This window comes from Natator depressus, chromosome 1 (assembly GCF_965152275.1).
Source record: "Natator depressus isolate rNatDep1 chromosome 1, rNatDep2.hap1, whole genome shotgun sequence".
Classification (NCBI taxonomy): Eukaryota; Metazoa; Chordata; order Testudines; family Cheloniidae; genus Natator; species Natator depressus.
In genome coordinates, this window is record NC_134234.1 from 292,885,339 (window position 1) to 292,911,451 (window position 26,113).

General features: G+C 41.8%; 1 protein-coding gene across 3 annotated transcripts in view; it reads left to right on the plus strand.

Moving 5' to 3' along the window:
• Positions 1-26,113, plus strand: part of ADAMTS20 (ADAM metallopeptidase with thrombospondin type 1 motif 20) — a 184,582-nt gene that overhangs the window by 40,553 nt on the left and 117,916 nt on the right. For all 3 annotated transcript variants that reach the window (XM_074942180.1, XM_074942179.1, XM_074942181.1), the window contains exons 4-11: positions 3,958-4,220; positions 10,286-10,369; positions 11,530-11,654; positions 15,081-15,121; positions 15,460-15,565; positions 17,458-17,604; positions 18,688-18,829; positions 21,126-21,230. In XM_074942180.1, coding sequence (XP_074798281.1) covers positions 3,958-4,220; positions 10,286-10,369; positions 11,530-11,654; positions 15,081-15,121; positions 15,460-15,565; positions 17,458-17,604; positions 18,688-18,829; positions 21,126-21,230 — 1,013 coding nt within the window. The remainder of the gene's footprint in view (positions 1-3,957; positions 4,221-10,285; positions 10,370-11,529; positions 11,655-15,080; positions 15,122-15,459; positions 15,566-17,457; positions 17,605-18,687; positions 18,830-21,125; positions 21,231-26,113) is intronic.

The window sequence follows — 26,113 nt, forward strand, 5'->3', positions numbered from 1 at the left end:
AGTAATGTTATGCATTTGTAGCCATATTCTGTCACCCTTACTCTCACTGAGCACTTACGCCATACATATTTGCACTGATATCAAAGTGCATGGAAGTACCTCATGGAATATGGAACTACTCATTGTGAGTAAGGATAGGAGAATGTGACCCTTTATGATTGGATCGTCACAGAATAATTAGCATTTCCATTTTTTAAATATCAGATAACAAATCAGCTCTACTGAAAACCTTTGCTGTACTTGTTCAGACAGAGTTGTGCTAAAAAATAAAGGATCAGATTCATTTACTAGTGAAAAGTAGCAGAACCATAACATAAGAACAGCCCTATTGGGTCAGACCAAAGGTCCATCCAGCCCAGTATCCTGTGTGCCGACAGTGGCCATTGCTAGGTGCCCCAGAAGGAGTGAACCTAACAGGCAAAGATCAAGTGATCTCTCTCCTGCCACCCATCTCCACCCTCTGACAAACAGAGGCTAGGGACACCATTCCTTGCCTGTCCTGGCTAATAGCCATTTACAAGTAGATTCACAGCTTTTGTATTCTGTAGAAGATGCCTTCAGAAAATTGCTGTTGGGTGCCTCTCCTCATTTACATTGATTTTATATCCGAATAACTCCACTGACTTCAACAGAGTTAATCCACTGTTAGCCTCTGACAGGCAAATCAGACTTTGGATTATTTATTTTGTTTGGCTTGCTTTAGACACCCAGAGTGGGAGTCACAAGGGGAACTAGGAGTCTTGGTGCCACTTAAGCACCTAAATCCAGCACTTAGGCCCTACTGGCATTTTCAAAACCCCTGTTCAGGTGCCTCCTAATTATGCAGGGGCCTGAAGTCCCGAGGTACTTAAGGTTCTGCTGCTGAGCATGCGCAAAGTCGCCTCAGTCCTGACAGCGCACAGCGGCTCAGCACCTCACTCACTGATAATTCCGAGTAGGAGTCAAAACATAGGCGTTTTCCACCTATATTGCATTTGGGGCCTGATCCGGTAGATGTTCTCAAAGCACATCTAAACCAACACGAAACAGCTGGAGGACAGAAAGGAGGAAGAGTAGCAGCAGCTCCTCCCTTATGACTCAGCAATTAGGGCACTCACCCAGGATGTGGGAGACCAAGTTCAATTCCTGCCTCTGCCTAATGTGAGATGGGATTTGAACTTTTGTCTCCCACTTTCCAGGAGAATACCCTAACTACCAGGCTATGGGGATATTCTGTAGCAGGGCTCCCTGTCTCTTCTGTTGGAACTGTTCCACTGTGTATAAATACATAGATATTAAGGTCAGAAGGGACCATTATGATCGTCTAGTCTGACCTCCTGTACAATGCAGGCCACAGAATCTCACCGACCCACTCCTGCAATAAACCTCTCACCTATGTCTGAGCTTACTGAAGTCCTCAAATCATGGTTTAAAGACCTGAAGGAGCAGAGAATCCTCCAGCAAGTGACCCGTGCCCCATGCTACAGAGGAAGGTGAAAAACCTCCAGGGCCTCTTCCAATCTGCCCTGAAGGAAAATTCCTTCCCGACCCCAAATATGGCGATCAGCTGAACCCTGAGCATATGGGCAAGATTCACCAGCCAGATACCCAGGAAAGAATTTTCTGTAGTAACTCAGATCCCACCCCATCTAACATCCCATCACAGGCCATTGGGCCTATTTACCATGAATATTTAAAGATCAATTAATTGCCAAAATCATGTTATCGTATCATACCATCTCCTCCATAAACTTTTCGAGTTTAATCTTAAAGCCAGATAGGTCATTTGCCAGATAGTTCATATACATTGGGCTAGAGCAGGAACAAGAATGACACCAGCCCAGACTTAGGTGCTGAGTCTCTTTGAAGGCAAGGCTTAGGCCAAGTTCCTCTCTTTGGTATTTCCTTCTGGCTAGCTTAGGTAGCTCCTTGGTCAGTGTGCTGGCTTTTGTGAATCCCATTCTCTGGGGCCTAACTCTCCCCAGGTATTGTATAGGGAGTCTGGGTGTCTTAGGGTATGTCTGAACTTCAAGCTGGGGGTGTAATCCCGTTTGAGGAGATATACCTGCCCTAGTGCTGATCAAGCTAGTGTGCTAAAAATAGTGGGTAGCCCTGGCAATACAAGTGATGGAAGGGGCTAGGTGCCCTGAGCATGTACCTATAGGAGACTCTTGGGACATAGTCAGGGTGGCATGCCCCTCCTGGAGCTTGTGCCTCTAAGGCTGTGCTCTGTCAGAGCTAGCACAGGTATGTCTCCTCAAATTGGGACTGGGGGTTTTGGATGCACAAAGAATTCAAGCCCTTAATTAATTAAATACAAAAAATTATGTTTAAATGACAGTAAGGACATAAAAGTGTAAACAAAACAAAATCCCTGTAATGACCTGAATTAAGTCTTCAGTGTCAGCCTTGTTTATAAACTTCCTGGCTTTTGTTGGTTTGTGTCACAATTTTACTATTTAAATGTAATTTTTTGTATTTAATGTCCCTGTTTTATTTTAAAGAAAACCAATTTCAACCCTTTCATGGAAGATTATAAAACATACATTATTTACCTGAAGAGACCAGAACTGGTACCTTTCCAGTCTTTCAGGTAAAAAACTTAAGCAACATTATTGCTAATGTATTCTACATTTTTATTTATCTAAAGTTGTGTTATTTATTTGATTGTACAGAACAGTTTCTTCTGAGTTGTTTGAGTATTTGGTAAACATTGATTGTAAATGTTTTAAATGTGTATGTTATTTGCTCACTAGATGATAAATGCCCTTTATTATCATGAAAATACACTGCTCATTTTGACATTTAATAAAGCTTATGAAATATATGTGAAAAGCAGCACCTGTGCATGCATAAGACTTTTCTATGCTTAACGTACCAATTACTGTAGTGGTAACTTTTTGTTTTGTGCTATAGTATCAAAATCATTCAGATCATATTATGGGCTAAAGAACATTGGGGGTGGGGGGGGAAGGGAGAAATTGGTGCCAAAGGCATGTCAGAAGGAATCCTGGCTGTGGCTAGCTATGTGCTGCAGTGGCACTACAATTCCATCACCCTTTGGAAGTATAGATCATGAGTTCCTCCTCCCTGTGCTGGCTCAGCTTAGTTGGCTGAGGGGGGCAGAAAGGGAAGGGCAATGGCCCCAACTTCATTCTGTCTTTCCTACCTCTCTTGAGGAGACTAGTGGTGTTGGAGCAGGCCTTGTGATTGAGGAGCACAAACAGGGGAGACTCCACAACTTGGCCCTTGATTATGTATTCCTTTGTCCTCTCTTTCTTCCTCCTCTGGGTGTCAAATTCTTGCTTCTTTGACTCCTACACATACATTTAATGCAATTAATCTGTGTCCTTGCAGAACCCCTTTGAACATGTGCAGTCACAGTCTGGGCAGAAACAGCAATTGGGTATAGCAGTTCTGAGATCTTTCTTTTATGTGTTATTTGTCCATGTTTCCTGTAAGCCTTGATGGTGAGTGTAGCTATTACAATGAGTTGTTGTCTCGTCTACAACTGCATTGTATCAGATTTCACCCTTTAAACTGAGGTTCACACAGGTGGACATCACACTGCTCTTGTCCTTCCAGCTTGTCAGTTTGAATTTTAAAATGATTTGCATTCTAAAAGGTATGTAATACGTCTCTTTCCCCTGTTTGGGACAAGGACGATGTTTTTGCTCTGTGTTTGTACAGCACCTAGCACAATAGGGTCCTGGTCCACATTGACTATGGTAATACAAATGTCATTTCTTACAATGACACCATATATGGGACAACTGTATAATAGTGTACTGTAAATATCCAATTTGATATTCCTGTTTCAGGCTTCCCTATCTAATGTTTTGTGCTTACATTGATTAATTTTGGAAGCAGATTGTAAATATTACAGCTTTTGCACTTTATTTTGTGCAATCTTTCTCCTTACTCTCTTTAAGTTTAGAAACTGCATGCTATAGTAACTGGTGTTTTTTTATCTTGCAGAAAAAGAGATGAAGAAAATCACTCTACCTTTTCCAGACTATGGCAGTTTAAATGAAGACCTAAATATTTTACAAAAGGCCACAGTTTTAGAGTATGCTTCTAAAAATCTATCAATAGAGGATGATAGAAGCAATCCACATTCCCGGAAAAAACGTTTTCTTTCCTATCCAAGATATGTAGAGGTGATGGTTACAGCTGATACCAAAATGGTTCGCCACCATGGACGGAGCTTGCAGCACTATATATTAACACTTATGTCAATAGTAAGTAAACCTAAGTGATGTTGCCAATAGTAAGTGAATTTATTACTGTTCTGGTATTGTCCCTTTAAATTTTACATCTTTTAAATCTACTGGAGCATCTGCGTCCAGTCAGATGGAATTCTGTATTGAAACAAGGAACTTCTGTAAACATAGAAGATCGGGGCCAAAACCTTAGCTGGTAGCACTGTTGACTTCAGTGCAGTAAGGTGCTACTTACCATAAGTGAATGTGGTAAAATCTAGCCCTTGATTTGAAAAAACATTAAAAGAATTAGTAATAGGTAATAATTCACTGTAATATTTAAGTAAAATGAATAAATGTACACAGCAGTGCTGTTTTTGAAAACATATTAAGAACATGTAGCTGTTGTGAAACAAAATGCCCAGGTTATTTTATATTGGTGCTTGTAGCATTTTCAAAATAATAATCAGATTCTCAGATGGCTTCAGGTAATGGAACTACTTCAATTGTAAACTGTTTGTGTCAGGGACTGTGATTTTCATTCTGTGTTTGTACAGCACCTAGCACAGTAGGGTCCTGGTTCATGTTGACTAAGGTTCTGAGGCACTATGGTAATAAACAACAGTAATAATAATTAATAATAGTAATACATAATTAACACCAGCTGAGGATCTGGAGGGAAGAGAAGACTCAAATGCTAGAGCAGCTTAGGGATAGTTTCTCTGTATCTGCTCATCATTACAAAAGGGATGAGGAGGGGGTGGAGGTTGGTTCTGGTCCTGCTCCTCCTCTCCTGCACACTGACTCTCTGGTCAGCTGCAGACAGAAGCACATGCTGCTACTTTTGAAGGAATGGTGCAGTGGTTGCACACCCTAGAACTCTGAGATCTGAGAGACATTGAATTCCTCCTACAGCCTACTCTAGTATGTCCCTTAATGAAAGAATTTGGTCCTTAGCATACTCAACCCATTTGCACTGAAGGAAAATCAACTGGTGCTGAGCATTCAGATTGGACAAAAAGAGATCTGTGAGTGACATCAGTAACATAAAGGTAACTTTATATTGACCTGGGGCAGATATAGGTTGAGATCAGAGGTATGTTCCAGCAACATAACAGGGTGTCAGATAAGACTCAAATAAAAATAGGCAAATGTTCAAAATAAAATACTGTACACCAGATCCTCAGCTGGCATAAATTGGCAAAGCTCCATTCCAGTCCCAAGAAGGAAGCAAGTAAGACCACGGGCTTTCTTCAGTTAGTGTCCCTCTGCACAGTCAGCCTCCGAGCTGCCAAGACAGAGAGGTTCCTCCGACAACAACCCTCCACCTCTTCCTTTGTTGCTGCAAAGTCTGCATCCTCTACTAGGAAGCAGGTTTTACACTGGTGTCAAGAGCCTGACAACCTCTCAAGGTTCACTTCCTTTCACCCCCTTTCATCAACTAACTCTTACTTTGTGGAAGCTAGACTCAGATGACCTTGGGCCACTGGGTCCTCGAAATTGTTAACTAAGGCTGTTTTAAGGAAAGAAGGGATTCAGTTCTGTCCATGCCTACGTGACTAGTTCATCTGAGGAAGATCACCCCAGTAGGTCACCAAATAACATTAAAGGTACTCGCCACTCTGAGCCTCAAAGTCAATAGAGAAAAATCCGCACTTTCTCTGACTCAAACAGAGAGTTCATAGGAGCTGTGTTAGATTCCAGGTCAGTGAGAGCCTACCTTTGTCAAGATAGAACCTCCTCAACCAACTTCAAACTCAATCAAGGACATCAGTGAGAATATGCCTCAGGCTCGTGAACATATGGCCTCATGCACCTATGTGATACAGTTTGCCAGACTTCACCTGTGCACCAGACGGAGTGGTTGAAATCAGTGTATCTACGCAGCAGTCATCACATGGACATAATGGACACAGTCCGACACCACAACTATGCTTTATGTCAACAGACAGGGAGGAACCAGGTCATCTCCACTTTGCCAGAAAGCCATTTGGCTTAGATTTGTGCATTCATCACTGGATCATGCCACTGGCCTTGCATCTTCCATGTATACAGGACTCACTAATAGATCACCACAACAGACATTTCAGACAACCATGAGTGGTTGCTCAAGGACCCCGTGCTGAAGATCATCATTTGCAAATGGGGATAGCCATCAATGGAATTATTTCTCACAGACCAGAACAATTATGCCAAGTTTTCTGATCTAGATGGTGCTCCAGTTCAGGCTCCCTGAAGTTGTCTTTTTCATCCCCTCAATATTGGGACTGGGGTCTGATGATACTGAGGATCCTGAGACAAGAGGCAGAGATGATGATCATGGTGGTCCCGGTCTGGGACCCAGGCAGTTCTGGTATTCAGATCTAGTGAACCTCTCAGTGCAGCCTCCGATCACTTTACCTCCTTTGCCTGATACAATCTCACAGAACAATGGTAAGATCCTACATCTAGACTCATCATTGTTACATCTGACAGCCTGGCTGCTGATTGGATGACATCCACCAAAAGAAGCTGTTCACATTCTGTTCCAAAATGGGAAATCCTCAACTAGACAGATTTATAAAGCTAAGTGAGTAAGGTTTTTATTTGGATGTCTCAGCACCAGCTGTCTCCCTTGACAACATCTATTTCATTGATACTGGGCTATTCACTAGTCCTGCAACAATTTGGGCTTTCTATTAGTTCCAAAGGGAACTAGCAGCAATAGCTGCACATTACCCTCTTATCCAGGAGCACGCTGTATTTTCTCACTCTACAGTGACTGGATTTCTTAAGGGCCGCAGTCATGTTTTTTCTGCAGTTCAGCAGCTCCCTCCCTCTTGGGACCTCTATGGTATGAACAGGATTCATGGGTCTCCCCTTTGAACCCTTAATAACATCTTCACTTTACTACCTATCAGTGAAGACTGCCTTTTTAGTAGCCATCACATCAGCTCAAAGGTGGGGAGGGGAAAGATTCATCCCCATATTATGAATCTCCCTTATACAGTATTTCAGAAGGCTAGAGTTACTCTCAGGCCTCACCTCAAGTTCCTGCCAAAAGTAGTTTGAGTTCCATAAGAACCAATTTACTCATCTCCCAGTTTTCTTCCCCAAGTCTCACCCAATCCCAGCGGAAGCTAAACTTCATACACTTGATGTGGTAAGGGCATTGTCATACTGTCTTACCAAGACAAAATTATTTAAAAACACACCTAGACTGGCCCAGATTCTCAGAGGTATCTAGATTTTTAACTTCCATTGATTTCACTGGAAGTTAGGAGCCTAAATGCCTTTGAAGATCTGGGTCTTTGTGGCCTTTGCTGATAGGGTTAAGTATCAGGCAGTATCTTCACAGAAATCTATCAAAATGGGTGTCCAACTACATAAGAACATGTTATGAGCTGCCCAAGTTGGATCCACTGGGACACATTATATCTCATTCCACTAGAGGTCAGGCAACCTCTGTGTATTTGAAGAATGCCTCTATTCCTGAGGCTTGTAAGGAAAATACATTAAGCTTGGTCCTCACATTTACGAGACCCTAATCTTTTGGTCAGAGCTTCCAAATTGGATGCCCATGTTGGTAGGGCTGTCCTGCAATCATTGTTTAGGCAGGACTCTTAGTACGCATCTCCAAGCAATCAGACTACTGCTTGTTAGTCACCAAGAATTGAATCCAGGTGGACAATCACTTGAAGAAAAAAGAATGGTTACTTAAGTACCTTAGAATAAATGTCATTCTTTAAGATGTGTTGTCCACATGGATGCCACAACCCACCCTCCTTTCCTGCTACTATATATTCCTTCCCACATCGGGGTTGGGTATTGGTGAAGGAACTGAAAATGGTTGGACTTGCCTCCCTTTTATACTGGGGTGGTGTGGGGTGTGAGGGAGGATGTGAGGGTATCTAGGGCACAGGTGCAGCTCCGATGGACACTTCTGGCCAAAAGAAGCCAATCTAATGCACATGGGATGTACATACACAAAGAGTGGCATCCATGTAGACAACACATCTTGAAGAGGCACAGTTTAGGGACAGGGGTGTTGGCGGTCAGGCCTAGTGGTCAGAGTCAGGGTCAGAAGCCAGCAACCAAAACCAGAGTCAGAGCCAGAGACAGGGTCAGGATCATGCCAAGGGTTGGGGCCAGAGTGGGGGGATCAAGACTCATGCTGAGGGTCAGGACTGGAGTCAGATAGCCATGCCCAGGGTCAAGTCAGAGTCAGGAACCAGGGAACAGTGCTGGGGGTGAAGCCAAAATCAGAATTAGTAGCAGTATCAAGGATCAAACTGGAGTCAGGTAACAATGCCAGGATCAAACCAGAGTTGGGGCTTTGGGTCCTGTACGTCTGCTGATTAGGAGTTCATTCAGTTGCTTAGACAACTTCCTGTGCCTCCTTCTGGCTTAGGTAGTGTGGGCCAATCGGTAGGGCTGGATGTCTGCTCCAATCAGGAGCTTCATAGGCAGAGCATCTGGTGGGCCAGAGTTCTGCTAGCACCTATCCCTAATGGTTCTGGAGAGCTGTCTTGTGGCAGTTGTGGTCTGGGCACTGCTTGGAGACTTATAGGTCTGTGTTTGAGACCTGCGATCCCTCACACACAGTTACTTTTCTACATGAAGGGTAAGCTTTCACTGTGGCTTCACCCTGGTCCATGGGTTTAGCCAGTGAGCGCTGTGGTCTAGCTACCTGATTTATGTGCAGAAATGCCTCTTTGCTTATGCAAATGTAGGTTTTGCGTGTGCAGAAAATATCTTCTGCAAAATATTTGGTACAGTTTTGAGGCATGTTGTGAAACTAGTCTCTTAGAGTTTGGTTCTGCTCCCACTAAAGTCAGTGGCAAAGCTTCCATTACCTTCAATGGTGTGTCTCAGTCCCTGCTGTGTTATTCCCTGGTCTTTCAAAGGGATCTATGTAGGCTGACTGTTATATTGGAATTTGGGAAAGATTTCTTTCAGGGTAGCACACCCTAAAAGAAATCTTTCCCAAACTTCCTCCTCTGGCCTTCAAATAACCCCCCAACCTCACCAAGATCATCATCCGAAGCAAGCTCCCCATAGACCAGGACACACCAGCTCAAAGCAGCATCAGACACTGCCAGAACAATAGATGCAAAACTTGAGGACATATCTCCACTGCTCTGATGATCAGTACCCCCACAACACACCTTTCAAGATTTATGGGTCCTTCACATGCTTGTCACAACTTGTGATATACCTTATGCCGTGCATCAAATGCCCCAACAACTGTGTGAGTGAAATGGAACAATCACTACACGCTCGAAGGAACTCGCACAGAAAAATGACAAAAGACAGACATCACCTGTGGGTGAACCTTTTCCACTGAATACATCCAATGAAGTGAGCTGTAGCTCACGAAAGCTTATGCTCAAATAAATTTGTTAGTCTCTAAGGTGCCACAAGTACTCCTTTACTTTTCACAAAATGATCTCTCCATATCTGATCTTGCAATATTTGTCCTCAGGGGAAACCTGCACAACACCTTCAAAAGGCGAACTTGGGAATTTTATTTCATAACTCTGCTAGACACCAAAAGCCATAAACTTAACAGAGACACTGGTTTCCTGGTTCATTACAACAATTTGTAACACACCACAGTGCCTGGTGCCCTAAATTGCCCATTTCAGACCCTCTGTGCATAATAATCTAATCCAATTTCCCACTTCATTTCAAATGACCGCCTCCAACATGTTAACCCTTCTGCTTAACAGTCTGTTCCAACTTATATTTAGCTCAAACACTATTCTTCCTTCCCCAAACCTAAAGAAGAGCTCTGTGTAGCTTGAAAGCTTGTACTTTCCATCTACAGAAGTCAGTCCAGTACCTACCTTGTCTCTGTCATATCTGTGGAGAGTCCATTTGATCTTAGTCTTATTCAGTGTTAATTATTGTTGTAGTAAACAAGTATATTCCGTTATAGTGAACAAATGACAGATTGGTGTAACTGAGTATAATCTGTCCATCTTCTGGTAACCAATGTGGTATTTGAATGCTTATAACTGAATATAAAAATTTAACTAAATAACTGAGTATGAAAATACTCAGAGATCTCAAGTTTGCCATATGGTTTTAGCAGTCTAATCCTACTACCTTTTTCTCTCTAGGTTGCAGCAATCTACAAAGACTCAAGTATTGGAAATCTCATAAATATAATGATTGTAAAACTAATTGTAATTCACAATGAACAGGTAAGAAAAATATATTGATTAATAGGATATTTTCCAGCAGATTAGGCACAAAAGATTTGTTTGCATGCTAATTTTTTAAAATAAAATAGTTTCAACAAAAACAGTTTGTTTTTTAAATGTTAAGGTCAGTTATACTTACCTTTACTATGACCATCACTTTGTTGATATAAAAACAAACAAACCCCCCAAACAAAAGCCCCTCCACCAAAACCAAACAAAACAGAGAAAGAATGTAGGTGTCAGGGTTAACTATAGCCCCAAGTGGAATTAGTTTACACACACAGAGAGGTTTACTGCAGGTTTATTTTTATTGTGGAACTCCTCCCATCCTTTCTTTTAGGAATTCCCATGACTGAAATGGCCTTTAAGTCAGACCCTCATAAGGGCTTATAGGGCAGCTACTTGCAGGATAAGTCTGGGCACAGCTTCATTAATACCATGTTGCCAGAGGAATGAGGGAGTTCTGTAAGGGGTCGTGCGACAGGGTGGCAGTATGGAGGCCCTAGCTGCTGATGGATCCCCTGAGATCTTTTGTTTTGCAGGGTGCATGGGAAATGGTATCCCCTCCCCTCATACAATCTGCTGAAAATGCCACAAAGTGAATCTTACAAACTGTTCCTCCTTCCCTAGTTGTCGTCTGTGGTCTGTCAGTAGCACAAGATAATCTGGCCTCAATTATAGCAGCATTGCAGCTGTGTATAAGAAGGAGGAAATGATATTTACCATAAGACCCATGTGTTTCATTGTCCAAACTTGAGTGAAATTAAAAAAATAAACATGACAAATTAGATGTTATAAATTATATCAGTCCAAGATAGTGTGCATAACATAGATCTGAATTTTTAAAAATATTTTTATGTTGATTTATTTTGTTATAAATATTTTTCTAACAGCGTCTTTGTAATCAGTATATGACACAGGGTTATACTTACTGATTTAAAAGACTGGTTACGTTACTGTCTGTCTGATTACTGGCCACGTTACGGCTCTGATCCTGCAAATTAATCTGTGTGGGTGGACTCCTGCATAGAGCCCTATTGATTCCCTGCCTGCTGTTCACCCACACAGATCAGCTTGCAGAATTGGATACCACATGACTGAAATATTGCAAGTGAATGAGTTTTACAGTCTTTGTTGTGTCTTGGCAATTTCCTGTACAGGAAGGACCAGCCATCAATTTTAATGCAGCTACCACTCTTCGTAATTTTTGTTTATGGCAACAAACACAGAACATTCTGGATGATGCTCACCCTTCTCATCATGATACTGCTGTTCTCATTACAAGGTACAGCCTCTGAAATAGTCACATTTATTGAACTATGTCAGACAAGTAACAGTTTGTTTCTGACATTATTTTTAACTGTTGCACTGAAATATTTCAAAGTTAATTAAAGTAAATGAAGAAATCAATAGTGGAATAAAATTAAATGTTTTGTACTCCGAAGATACATCTATACTTGAGTTGAAGGTGTAGTTTCCAACTCAGGTAGATGTATACACTCTAGTTTGAGTGAGCTAGCACACTAAAAATAGAAGTGTATCCATGGTGGTGCAGGTGGTAGGGTTGGCTAGCTGCCCAAGTACAGTCTTGCCAGGGACTCTCAATACTTACTCTGATGGCTAGCCCATTCCGCTGCCTGCAGCTCTGCGGTTATGCTTCTGTTTTTAGCATGGTAGCTCAATCAGAGTTAGCGTGCGTATATCTACCTGAGCTGGATACTATCTTCAGCTCAAGTGCAGTTGTATCCTGAGACAACAGAGAAACAATGCATGAAAAATTACAGTGACAATGTTGTGTTGGTAACAGACCAGCTGATTGAGTTCCCATTAAAGTCAGTGGGAGCAGGATCACCCCTGAAATTGTGATCTGGTGAAATGAAGGTTCTATCCATTGTACCAGTACAGTTCAGTCAGTGCTAGGGTGCTGTACCAAAGCAATAACGTTAATGGAATCCATTGCACTGACTTAATGATGGTCTACTTTTGAACAGCAGTTTACAAAATTAAAACTTTATAGGGGGGAAAGCATTAGATTTAATATATATTCCTCCTGTCTCCACTTCTCTCGGTCTTTCTGGTGTTCAAGCATAAAAGATATACCCTCCCTAATTGTTCTTTCTCTTTCAGTTTCTCTGATATTTAAACCTTGTTTTATATCCACTGAAAAAAAAAATAAGCTGCATTTAGATCTTGTCCTGAATTTTATTTTCTTAATTTCAGCAGTGTTGTTGGTTCCTCTGCTTAGGGCAGTTTCAAATTTCCGGAACAATACTGCACAATTTTCAGCAGCATTTCTATGCTTGCTGTGCATTGTGAACCCGCCAGGGAAACAGCATAACCTGAGATCCACAAAAGGGACTTAGACATTGTGATGCTGAGTGTCATGACACCTAACTTTTAGCCCCCTAGAAAACCACAGGAACAACACTGTGATCCATAGAACTGGAGTTAGGCCCCTAGCCTCCTATACAATGAATGGGAATCTAAGGATAGGCACCTTAGAATGTGATCCACAAAGCCAGCGTGCTAGGTGGAGAACTGCCTAACCCAGTAAATGGGAGACCCAAGAAGAAGGAGGTGTATTAAGACCCACCCTGCCCATCTTATGGAGTTCAGTGTCTCAATTTGGGCTGCAGAGAGGTGCCTAGCTCTGCTCGCGATCCACAAAATGGGGGAAGATAGGCATTAGGGTTGCCAACGTTCTAATCCCACAAAACTGAACACCCTAGCCCTGCCCCTTCCCAGAGGCTCTGCCCCCTGTCCTGCCCTTTCCCCGAGGTCCTGCCCCCCGCTCACTACATTCCCTCTCCCTTGATGGCTCTCTCTCCCCTACCCTCACTCACTTTCACTGCCCTGGGGCAGGCGGTTAGGGTGCGGGAGGGGGTGAGGGCTCTAACTAGGAATGTGGGCTCCAGGGTGGGGCCAGAAATGAGGGGTGTGGGCCCTGGCTGGGGGTATGAGCTCTGGGGTGGGGCTGGGGATGAGGGGTTCAGGGTGCAGGAGGGGGCTGCGGGTTGAGACAGGGGGTTGCGTTGCAGTGGGGGGTAAGGGCTCCATGTGGGGGTGCAAGGGTGGGGCCATGGATGAGGGGTTTGGGGTGTAGGAGGGGGCTCCAGGCTGGGGGTGGGGCAGAGGGTTTCAGGGTGTGGGAGGGGGCTCTGGGCTGCAGCAGGGGGTTGGGGTATGGGAGGGGGTCAAGGCTCTGGTCTGGGGGTGCAGGCCATGGGGTGGGGCAGGGGATGAGGGGCTTGGGGTGCAGGAGGGGGTTCCAGGTTTGTGGGGGGGTTTCAGAGCTGGGGCTTGGGGTTGGGCGCGGACTTACCTCCGGTGGCTCCCGGTCAGTGGCGCAGCAAGTGGCGCTAACGCAGGCTTCCTGCCTGTCCTGGCACCACAGACTGCACTGTGCCCCGGAAGCAGCCAGGAGGTCCGGCTCCTAGGTGGAGATACCACAGGCGGCTCTGCACGCTGCTCTCACCTGCAGGCACTGCCCCCGCAGCTCCCATTGGCCACGGTTCCTGGCAAAAACCAGACAGCTGGTCACCCTAATAGGCGCTCTTCTGCCTAAGTTGTATGTGGAGCCCAGTCCAGTAGGTATACTCAGAGGCTGCCTAATTCCACACACAACAACTGGGAGGAAACTCTCATAACTTTTATCCCAGTGGATGGCGCACTCACCCGGAATGTGTGAGACCACTAGCTCAATTCCTCCCTCTGCCTGATGAGGGGAAGAGATTTGAACAGGAGTCTCTTATTTTTCAGGTGAGTGGCCTAATCAGTAGTCCATAGAATATTCTGGTGTGGGTTTCCCTCAGTCTGTCCTATTGAAGTTGTTCCAGTTTAATTAAATAATTGAATAATTAAATGTTATCTGGGGGCAAAGACAGAGTGGGGATGACTTTATAGCCCATAGATTAGGACACTCACTTGAGAGGTAGATGATTCTGTTCAAATCCCTCCCTGTCAGATGGGTGGGGAGGACTTGAACTGGTGGTTTCCCAAATCCTAGTGAATTCTTTTACCACTGGGCTAAAGATTATAAGGCAGATCCACCTTCTGTCCTCCCCCTCTCCCGCAAGTTGTTTTGTGTGCAGTTAGGTGGCCTCTAAGCATGCCTACTGGACTGGGTCCACATGCAAACTTAGGCAGGTGACCACCTGTCTTTCCCCAGCTCGTGGATCGCTCTGGCACTTAGGCAGGAGGTGGGTGCCCAGAGGCCTAGAGTGAGGCTGCAGTGCGCAAGCTCAGAGGCAGGAATGTAGGCACCTAGGGAACTTTTACTACAAAAACTTAGGCACTGAGTGAGTTTAGATGCCTATGGGGTAAGGCGGCAGCCAAACAATGGGAATTCTGTGGGTTGCAGCAGCACCTAAAAACAGGATTCAGTTACCGAAGTATCTTTGGGGATCTGGGATGTAGCATTTAGGCTTCTTGTTCAGTGCAAGTTTGAGAGACAGTGATAGTGTGGGCTAAGTCTGAGTTTAAATTAACTTGTTCACAAGAATTTAAAACTGATCTGTACATTTAAATATTAAAAATTATGCATCAAATCCATATCTGGTTTAAATCAGTGTAGCTCAATTGAAGTCAATACAGTTACATCAGTTTATACCAGTTCGACATCTGGTCCTCTGTGTTTTTTGTTGTTTGGAATACAATTTTGGATTCTCTTTTGTATATTAAAATAGTTTCAAATAACATCTTTTTCTTCAAGGGAAGATATCTGCAGAGCTAGAGAGAAGTGTGATACTCTAGGTAAGCTACTTTGTTAAATCAGTATAATATTTTTAAGAGAACTTGTAAGAGAATTGTATTACAGATATGAGGAAATCATACTGTAAATGTAAAGTTTACAATGTGCATCTTAGAAAGTCAACCTTTATGGTATTGCATCCTTGGTAATGTAACCTTGCCTTGGTATATATTCTGGGTATGATTTTCTGGATCAAGGTAGGTGCTTAATTTGTGTGCCTCTGGCTGTATCCATTAGGCATCACTTTGAACATGTACCCCCTTAATATTCATTTATATAGTCAATACTTCTACATGAATATTTTACTGTTAGGCTTTTATATAAAAATTCATTTTTTCAGGTTTAGCGGAATTAGGTACAATGTGTGACCCACTGCGCAGCTGTTCTATAAGTGAAGAAAATGGATTAAGCGCTGCATTTACTATAGCACATGAACTTGGGCATGTGTAAGTATATATTTTCCAATGGAATAATGTTTTGATTTCTTTTTATATATATATGTCCCGTTTCCCCTGGCGTTCCTTCTTGCTCTGTGAGGAAGTAATCGCTAAAGCCCTTTACAGGACACAACATTCTCCCTGCCCCCTTGCATCTTGCCACCTCTGCTGGCCAACAGGTAGGGGTAATAGATTCATAGTTTAAGGCCAGAGGGGACCATGATATCATATTGTGTGACTTCCAGGATGTTACTGGCCATTAAATTTCACCCAGTTACCCCTGTATTGAGACCAATACCTTGCGTTTGACTGAAGCACGTCTTCCAGAATAAAACTGTGGCTCTGTCACTCCCCATCCACCTGCTCACAGTGGGCGTGGGGAGCATTGGCTGCAAAAGCCCCTGTTTGTCCCTTGTGCCCAGAACTGTGATCAGAACAGATCAAACACTGCATTCAGGGAGCTTGGGATGGGTACCTCCTGCACCCACCCACCTCCCAGGGTAGCCTTATTATCCCAACCACAATCTAGCTTTAATAAATAACCTCAGTTTAAATAAATACCAAGTTTTTAATATAACTTAGAAATATTCTTAAGTGTGTTCGCCATTTTAGAGCACCATAGGAATACACAACCAAATAAAAATATCTTATTAAAAATATGAGAGGAAGACAAGGACAACACATGGTAAGTGGCATGCCTATCATTGAAGTAAAAGGCGTGTCATGCTCTGGGTCTGTGAGGCATGCCACAGTTTAGGTGATGATGGCATTTCACAGCCTAGAAGCCAGCTTGTGAATTGGATATGCCTTTCATGTTCACTTAGATGCATGCCACATGTAACAATGCTTCAACTCAAAGAGCAAAATATTGCACTTTGCTGGTTGCATAAATATAATAATGCTGGGCTTTATGTAATTTGTGTATTTAGTAGTCACAATTAAGGTGTGTGTATGGGAGCATATATTATGTGTATCCTATTTATTAATGTATAGTACAGTATGTTGGATAAACCGTTTGTCTAAAACTACATGTTCCAAAGAGGTTGACATTTTCAAAGCCAAGTAGGGTGTTTAGCCACATAGCTTATAGTGAAATTAATCCCCATTTAGCAGGGGTGCTGGAACAATTTGCATGGTGGGGGTGCTGAGAGCCATTGAACCAAACTGTAAACCTTGTATGTGAGGGAAACCACTTCAAGCCAGGGGGTGCGGCAGCATCCCTAGTTCAAGCACTTATGCCAGTTAGCCTTGAAAATCTCAGAGTGGTTCTTTCTCTGAGAATGTAATACTACTCTTTATAACTAATTTTATCTACATGTATATTATACATAGTAAAAAAAAAACAAACCGAGTAAGACTACATTGGACCGAATATTCAGAATAATTCTCATTGCAGATAAAAATGAATTGATAGACTCATACTTGATCGTAAGTATAAGTGAAAAACTGAAGTATGGGTGGAAGATGAATGCATAGTGAAACCCCACTCATAAGAAGATTTGTACACACTTTTATGTTAAAAGAAATAGAGCAATACAAGGTGTAAGTTTTGGTGTGTTTTTAGTAAGACAGCTGGAGCCTCATTTGAATATTTAAAGGTAGAATTTGGTCATAGCGTGAAAATATACAACTACATTTTTTTAGATACTCATTTTTTCCGAACAATTGTAAGAATTAATATATTTTAGGATCCTTTTGGATAAAAGATGCTACAGAATCTGTCTAAGGCATTTCTAGGGCATCTATCACCATATTAGCAGAGAGCCACAATTACAGATGAGTCCTGTTATACACGAAAGGCATTTTGAAACTTAAGACTTGAACTTTTGGTGGTGTAATATAGTAAACTTAAAATGAATTTTTACTGAATTTGTTTTGGAATGTGTTTGTTTGTCTTTTAGATTTAATATACCCCATGATGATAGTTTTAAGTGTAAAGAAGCTGGAATAAAATATCAGTACCATGTAATGGCCCCAACTTTAAATTATCACACAAGTCCATGGACCTGGTCAAAATGCAGTCAAAAATATATCACTGAGTTTCTTGAGTAAGTATCAATATAATGTAGTCTGTTTTTTCAATTGTCGTCTCTTGAAACTGTTTACAAAACATTGCTTAAATATAACTGTATGCTATTTTAAAAGCACTCTGTGTTCCTTTGTATTTGTCATATGCTATATTGCCATGCATTTGCTTTTCAATTACTGAACAGTTTAATATTTTAGTATTCATTCTTAGAAAAGTAGTCCTCAATCCTCCAAAGACTGATGCAGGTGCTTACCTTTACTTACTGTAAGTAGTCTCATGACTTCAACTGAACTACTCACAATGTGTTAAGTTAAGGGCATGCTTCAGTCTTTTTAGGATCAGAGCCTTGGCAACACAATCAAGTACATCAATATATTTAACATGGTGTATCTAGATCAAAATGCACACCCTCTTCTTTTTATGAAAAGCTTCTTTTTAAAATGAGGAATGCTGGTTATAATTAGATTTTTCCTGAGTCAAGACCTTTTGATCTTTTCCTTTGCTATGACAATTTTTTCAATTCTCATTTTCTCAAAAATGCACAAAAGAGAGCGTTGTTGATGAATTAATTGTAAGATAATCTTAAGAAGAATCAAATAGGGGAATTTTTCATCCATGCCTGTAATTTTCATTTTAATATGCAAACTTGTAGATCAGCATCTAAAATATCAATTACTGTAAACAGTTTGCATGAAACAGTTGAAAATAAATAGAAACCTCTATAATTTTATTTTATATTACAAAAAATGCATATTGCTTTGCTGCATAATTATAGTGGTGATTGTCCTAAATTGTCGTAACAGCTGTCTATCTCTTGTGGTTTATTTTGGAAGTTTTATGTTTGTTGTTGCTCTGATGTGGTATTTTAGAAAGGCAGTTGTGAAGCTAAGTATATGTGCAAAGCTAAATATACGTGCAAACCCACAGCTTACTTTGTGGGGGCAGATCTTACAGTATTTACATATGCATAACTCCCAACAATCAATTAATTAGTGTTTTACATTTTGTAATATAATCACAAAGTGGGATTATCTCCAAAGTTGTATATTTTGTAAAAGTTCAATAAAAACAATTTATTTACATTTTGTTAATTTTATAACAGTACTGGTTATGGGGAATGCCTTCTCGACAAACCAAGTGGAAGAATATATGATCTTTCATCACAGCTGCCTGGATCAATGTATGATGTCAACAAGCAGTGTGAACTTATGTTTGGTCCTGGGTCACAAGTATGCCCCTATCTGGTAAGCCTCACAACACAGGAAACCATCTTTAACATTTATTTAACAATTTTTGAAAAATACTATTTGCAGTTTCTTCAAAATTGAAATGAAATCCCACAGACTCTTTATCCTTAAACAAATGTATTTTTTTTTCCCCTTGAGCATGTGGAAGAGTTTAAAAAATTAGCATGGTAGAGGACAAGAAACTTCAGTGGAAAGCTTGGTAGTTCAAAGTGCTAGGAGAGTTTTATGTGGCGTTGAAGAGTAAGTGGAATAAGGTGATTTAGATCTGTGCATTTATGCATGAAGTCGTTGTTGCTGGAAACCTGAATTTATACAGATGTATTCTGACTTCAGTATTTTTCTCTTATTGTCTTACAAATGTATTCAATAATTATTCATTTTTACGTTATCCATACAATTACCTAGTCACTACACAGTTTTTGTTCTTAATTGTGAGTTTGGTTTTAAAAAGTAGGCTTAATTTTTACATTAAATAAGTAATTCATATACATGTTGAAATGAATGAGAAGGGGTTCTTTTCTTTATTTTATAACTCATGCCTGTTAGAATTGCAGTGCTTAGAATAGCTTTCATGATAAGCTTAACCTACAGGTCAAGGTCAGCAGTTTCTTAATAGCAGAACAGTGAACTGGAAACAAAGCTATACACAGCTTGATAAATAAAAAATGGAATTTTGGTTGTTGGATGTCTGTACAAACTTTAAAATGTCATGATGGATTCATTCAGTGCTAATAATTAAAGAGCAAGCACTGCCAATATGCCATAAAGGCTTTGCTTCCATCTGCAGAAGAAAATTTTATTAGCATTACCTGTTGGAACTAATTAGATATGACAATTAACATAGGATCTGATTTAGGCAAACTTCAGTGGGAATATTTTTGGAGTAAATTGCTATTCATTGTAAGGCAGGGAATCAGAATCTGGCCCATAGTGAGTGTGGAATAATTTAAGAGGTCAGGATTTGTATACTCAAAGGTAGTGATGTTCAACACTGATTGCACCGTGATTTTGATATATTTATCTAAGTTGTCAGTCCAGCTGGAGAATATAACTTTTATACTATGCAGTAGTAATTAGGAAGACAGACTCTTTCTATTATTATTATTTTTTAGATGAACTATTGATTAATTCTTGGAACAGTCAGTTTTACTGACAGAATTAGGGTATTCAGTTTCCTTTCTATTGCCCTGATCCAAATCCTACTGAAATCAATGGAAGTCTTTCCATGGACATCGTGGGATTTTGGATTTTGGACAGCAAGTGTGAAAAATCGGGATGGAGGTGGGGGGGTAATAGGAGCCTATATAAGAAATATTGGGACTGTCCCTATAAAATCGGGACATCTGGTCACCCTAATTTTGGACCAGGTTCTATGTTCCACGTACCCAAACAGATCTGAGGTGGAAAGTCTAGAAACTTGAAACCCTCTTTTGCAGTATAGTATTGTATAGAATATTAATTTTAAAAAATCTTATAACTTCTATTTAACTATATTTAATCTATAAAATTAAACACCCTATAACCATTTAATTTTTAGGCTTTCTCATTCACAAATGTATAGTGTGACTCATATACTCTCTTACTGTGAAAACCACTCAATATTTTTTAACACTCAATGCCAAATGTGCAATAACTTCATTGTAATCAATGATAATTTACACCAGAGGTTGAATTAGATTGAGGAGCCACAAATGTGGTTAAAGCCATCTTGTCCTGTTCATCCCCTTGGGGACATCTAACCCTAGTTTGGTGGCAGTTGAGAAGTGACTCTGCAGTTTTGACAGAACTATTACAGTACTGTATATTGCATCTGTGAAATCGCATTGAATAAAGTTTTCAAAAGTGCCTTTGTGATTTTCAGTGGGATTTAGGCTCACTAAGGCACTTTTGAAATTTGACCCATTGTCAATACATTGGTACCACTATGTGGAAATAGTAGTTAATGGCTTTACAGGGTGATTATATTCAGACCTTATGATATGTAGTAAATAACCTGAACCTCTAATTTTTTAATAAAATACCAAGTTATGATGTGAAGTTGACTGATTTTGCTAATCCAATGAGTCCAATCAAAATATTCCATATTACTTGTTTTTCCTTATGCAGAATCTCTTCTCTTATTTTATAAGGAGTATCATTTGTGAAAAATATTTTAATGATAGCTTTTAGAATTCTCCTATTTGCAAATATTACAAGGTGCATGTGGTAAGAGAAATGTAATTAATATGTAGGCCATTGAACAAAATGATGTTACGGGTGTAGCAAAGGAACTGAAATTTTGTTTTCTTTTCAGAAACAATGCAAACGCTTATGGTGCACAAGTGCTGAAGGAATTCACAAGGGCTGTCGTACTCAGCATATGCCATTGGCTGATGGGACGGAATGTGGTCTTGGAATGGTAAGATTTAACCTTTGCTATTTCTCAGTACTTACACATAGTAAAATCATGGAAGTAGTTGACAAAGTCAACTACAGTGGCTATGTCCACACTATAAAGCATAGGTGTGGGAAGTAAGGGTGCAGGGGGTGCTGCAGCACCCCCAGGTTTTATGTGGTGTCCCAGCTGCCAGTTGCGTACGTGGGGTCCCAGCTGCCAGCCCCGCTCCCGGCTGCACACGTGGCATCCCAGCTGCTGGCCCCATGCCTGGGGTTCTGCTCCCAGCCCCGCACGAGGGGTCCCGGCTGCTGGTCCCACACCCAGGGTTCCGCTCCCAGCTGCTCACACGTGATCCCAGCTGCTGGTCCCGCACCCAGCCCCGCATGCAGAGTCCTGGCTGCTGGCCCCACATCTGGCCCTACATGCAGGGTCCCGGCTGCTGGTCCTACTTGCTGGGCTCTGCTACTTGCCCCGTGCCTGCCCCCAGCTGTGGCCCCAGCCTCGGCTCCCTTACCCCTGTCCATATCCCCCCCTCCTGGAGACACAGCCCTGCTCCCAGCCTCAGCTCTGGGAGGCAGAAGGGGGGCATAAGGTAAAAAGTTTGGGGATAGTTTTGCTGGCTTTCAGCGACACTGCTACAAAGTTAAGTTGACTTAAGTTACACTGATGTACAGCCACTGCTGTAATGAATCTGCTGTTTCATGTTCACGCTATGCTTCTTGTGTTGGTGGAACGCATCCACAGTAGCAGCTCTTGCATCAGCACAGAGAGCAGTGCACTGTGGGTAGCTATTCCACTGTGCAACTGGCCTACTGGGTGTTTTGGGAAGGGTTTACAATGAAGGCAGGTTCAGCGTCACATAATGCAGGGTTCTCAATCCCATCATTCCAGCTGCTTTTCAACTGTACCGGTAACTTGTGAACGAGCCATCTCTGTCAGAAAGCACGGATCCTGCACTGCTCTTCAGTATTGTGCTGTGCATTATGAACACAAGGCTATAAGAGGAACTTAACAGAGGGGCTCTTCAGGGGAGGGAAGCCCTGAAGGAGCGTTTTAACAAATGAGCCACAGTAATGTGTGTTGCTATAGTGTACTGACCCTGGCATTGTTTGTTTGCTCCATGCTGTGAACCTTGAAATGATTGCTCTGTGTGCCCGACTATAACAATGCACATGCACCTATTGTTGGTGAATATTTGGAGCAGCCACCCTATGATGGAGAATTTGAAGATAAATTCAGTTTCCATAAGTAGATTTTTATTCCACAACCATGGAAACATACCTATGTAATGCTGAGGTAACCTTCATACATGCACGGGAAAGTATCTTTAAAGGGGAAGGAATAGGGAATTCACGAGCACGTACACCAACGAGGTTCTCACAGCTGGGTGTATGTGCGGCTGTCGTGTTTAATCTCCTGTGGAGTGGAGTGCCTTGGGTACGGCTGCGGCCCCAGAAGATACATGGAATAGGGGTGGGGAGAGTGTAAGGAGGTCCTGGAATGCTTTTTCTTTTCTAATTAAGCTTTGTATGATTGGAGAAGGTTTCAGCCACAATTAAAACAAACCTCAAACATATGATTAACTTATAGATTCATAGGTCAGAAGGGACCATCATGATCATCTAGTCTGACCTCCTGCACAACGCAGGCCAGAGAATCTCACCCACCCACTCCTGCGAAAAACCTCTTACCTATGTCTGAGCTATTGAAGTCCTCAAATCGTGGTTTAAAGACTTGAAGGAGCAGAGAATCCTCCAGCAAGTGACCCGTGCCTCATGCTACAGAGGAAGGCGAAAAACCTCCAGGGCCTCTTCCAATCTGCCCTGGAGGAAAATTCCTTCCCGACCCCAAATATGGCGATCAGCTAAACCCTGAGCATATGGGCAAGATTCACCGGCCAGATACCCAGGAAAGAATTTTCTGTAGTAACTCAGATCCCACCCCATCTAACATCCCATCACAGGCCATTGGGCCTATTTACCATGAATAGTTAAAGATAAATTAATTGCCAAAATCATGTTATCCCATCATACCATCTCCTCCATAAACTTATCGAGTTTAATCTTAAAGCCAGATAGGTCTTTTGCCCCCACTGCTTCCCTTGGAAGGCTATTCCAAAAATTCACTCCTCTGATTGTTAGAAACCTTCGTCTAATTTCAAGTCTAAACTTCCCAATGACCAGTTTATATCCATTTGTTCTTGTGTCCACAATGGTACTGAGCTTAAATAATTCCTCTCCCTCTCCGGTATTTATCCCTCTGTTGTATTTATAGAGAGCAATCATATCTCTCCTCAACCTTCTTTTACTTAGGCTAAACAAGCCAAGCTCCTTGAGTCTCCTTTCATAAGACAGGTTTTCCATTCCTCGGATCATCCTAGTAGCCCTTCTCTGTACCTGTTCCAGTCTGAATTCATCCTTCTTAAACATGGGAGACCAAAACTGCACACAGTATTGCAGGTGAGGTCTCAACAGTGCCTTGTATAACGGTACTAAAACCTCCTTTTCTTTACTGGAAATCCCTCGCCTTGTTTCAAATCGAGATTATTTACATTTTTATCTAATGATTTGTTGTAGTGTGTTGTAACTCACATGCAGCACAGTATGAGGTGTACAGAGAACTCCCTTGTGATTCTCTCCCTCTGCCTCCCTACAGTGATTTCTCTTTATATCAGGACTTGTGCACCTGTGAAAAGAGGAAAGGATTTGATCCTCTTTGCTTATGATTTTTCTGCAGCTACTAGCTCTTATGAATTCTGTTGTAAATACATTTCAGTACTACCACTTCAATACAGAATTGAGGCAATAAATTCAAAAGAGCATATCAGAGCAAAAATAACTACAGGTGCAGTGGAAAGACAGAGATTCTTGTAATTGGACGCACTGGTCCGGTTTTTTTCTGAAAACTGATTGCTTTTGAGACACCTCCTTCCTTCCTTTAACAGAGATGAGAGTGAAAAGTATACCGCTGTGCATCTGTGATCACGGTGGAGGTAGAGACCCAAATCATATTGCCCAGATAACAGAAGTTCATTCCAATTCTGAATATGTGCAATGTAATGGAAATACAGTATTGGTCCATATGACACTGACTCGCTTTTAATAATACTATACAGAGCCATGTAATGCTGCAATTTATTTTAACTTAATGTGTTTACTAAAGTAAAGATGTCTTGAAAACTGGGATTTATTTTAATACAAAAACCTTCCTCAGGAAAAGTAAATCTCTTTTCTTTAATGAATAATCTACAATAGGTGTACACAAATTTTACCAATTTCCCATCCTCCATCAATAATTTAACCCTGCACAGTTTATATCTATATGAAAAAGTGAATGGCAGTGGTATCTGTTTTTACTTATCCAGGGAAAGATTTAATTCTGTTTCTTTTCATTCTTCTTTAAAACCATGGCCTTTTTCCCCACAACCTGAGGCTAAGCACCCTGATCCCCACCCTGAGTGCTCCCTTGCCCAGTCCTCCACCCATATACCACCATCCTGACCCCACCCTCCACCTTCCCCCACAGCCCCCATCCTGACTGCTTCTCCCTCCCATATACCCACACCCTCCCTTGCCCCAGCTCCCATATTCTCCCACGGCCTCCAGCCTGACTGCTCCCCTGACCAGCCCCCCCCACCCATATACCACCACCCTGACCCCAGTCCCCTCCTGGTAGAAGTGATATATCCTCCCTTCCTTTCTGCTATGCCTGCCTCAGCTCTCTGATTTTTTATACAGCACTGCTGCATGACCCTATCATAGCCCTTCTCCTCCAGGCCCCAAGCAAGTTCCTACAGCTGGAGCAGAACTGTGCCTGCACAGCCTCCTCTCCCCACAGAGCCAGGAGATCCACCACCGCCTGTGTACTCCGGGCAGAAGCGCATTTGCTGCGTGGAGCTGGCATGCTCAGCTAGACAAATGCTATGTGAGCTCTCCATGCCGAGCAAACAGGAAGAGCAATTTCAAAACTTCTGGGGCTTTAAAAGGGGAGGGGTGCATGCCTGTGTACCTGGCTGTAAGGCAGCAGAGTTCAAACTGGTGACGAGAGCCGTCATGCTGCACATTGTGGGACAACTCCTAGACAATTCCTGTCTAGGGCAATATAAGCAACACAGTGTTAACACTGAAGCTGTATTGCTCCAACGGTGTCACCCTAAGTGCTACACCTCTTGTCGAGGTGGTTTTTTTATGTCATTATAGCAGGAGAGTAGAACCAGCGGGAGGAGCACTGCAGTGTGTACACCTCAATACTTAAGTCAACGTAAGCTCTCTTATGTTGATTTAACTTTGTAGTGTAGACAAGCCCGCACATGCAAAATTGTATTGGTTTAAAATTCTACCTTTAGTTAACCTGGTGCAAGTTTTTGTGTGGACCAGGCCTAAACGAGATTGCATCTTGACCTGACTTCAGAGCCATGCCAAATTAGCTTTACATAAATTGAAATGTAGTCGCCTGCATTTGTTTTTATTTCTTTAAATTTTGTGTACTAAAAAAATTGTTAAATAATATCTATCAGAAAGAAACATTGTTATGCAGACTTTAAAAGTATGAAAAATACAGGTAAGGTTTGATTTCATTTTACAACTGGTCAGGAATTTTCTGTTAAAATGTTTTTTCAATGAAAAAGATGCTTTCCTCAAAATCAAAATTTGTTTTGGGAAAATTTAAGTTTTCCTAATTTTTTTTTCAATTTTCTGTTGGGAAAATCTAAACAAAGTATTTTACTATTGTCTTGAATCAAAACACTTCAGTTGGTTGAACCAAATCAATATAGTCTGAGATAGTCTGATAAGAGAGCCTGCCCATGGATGAGAATGAAGGTATGAGGTGCCCAAACAACAGCTTCAGTGAAGCATAGTGGCAACTCAGGTGTGTGCATTTTAATGTTGAACTGAGCCTAAACA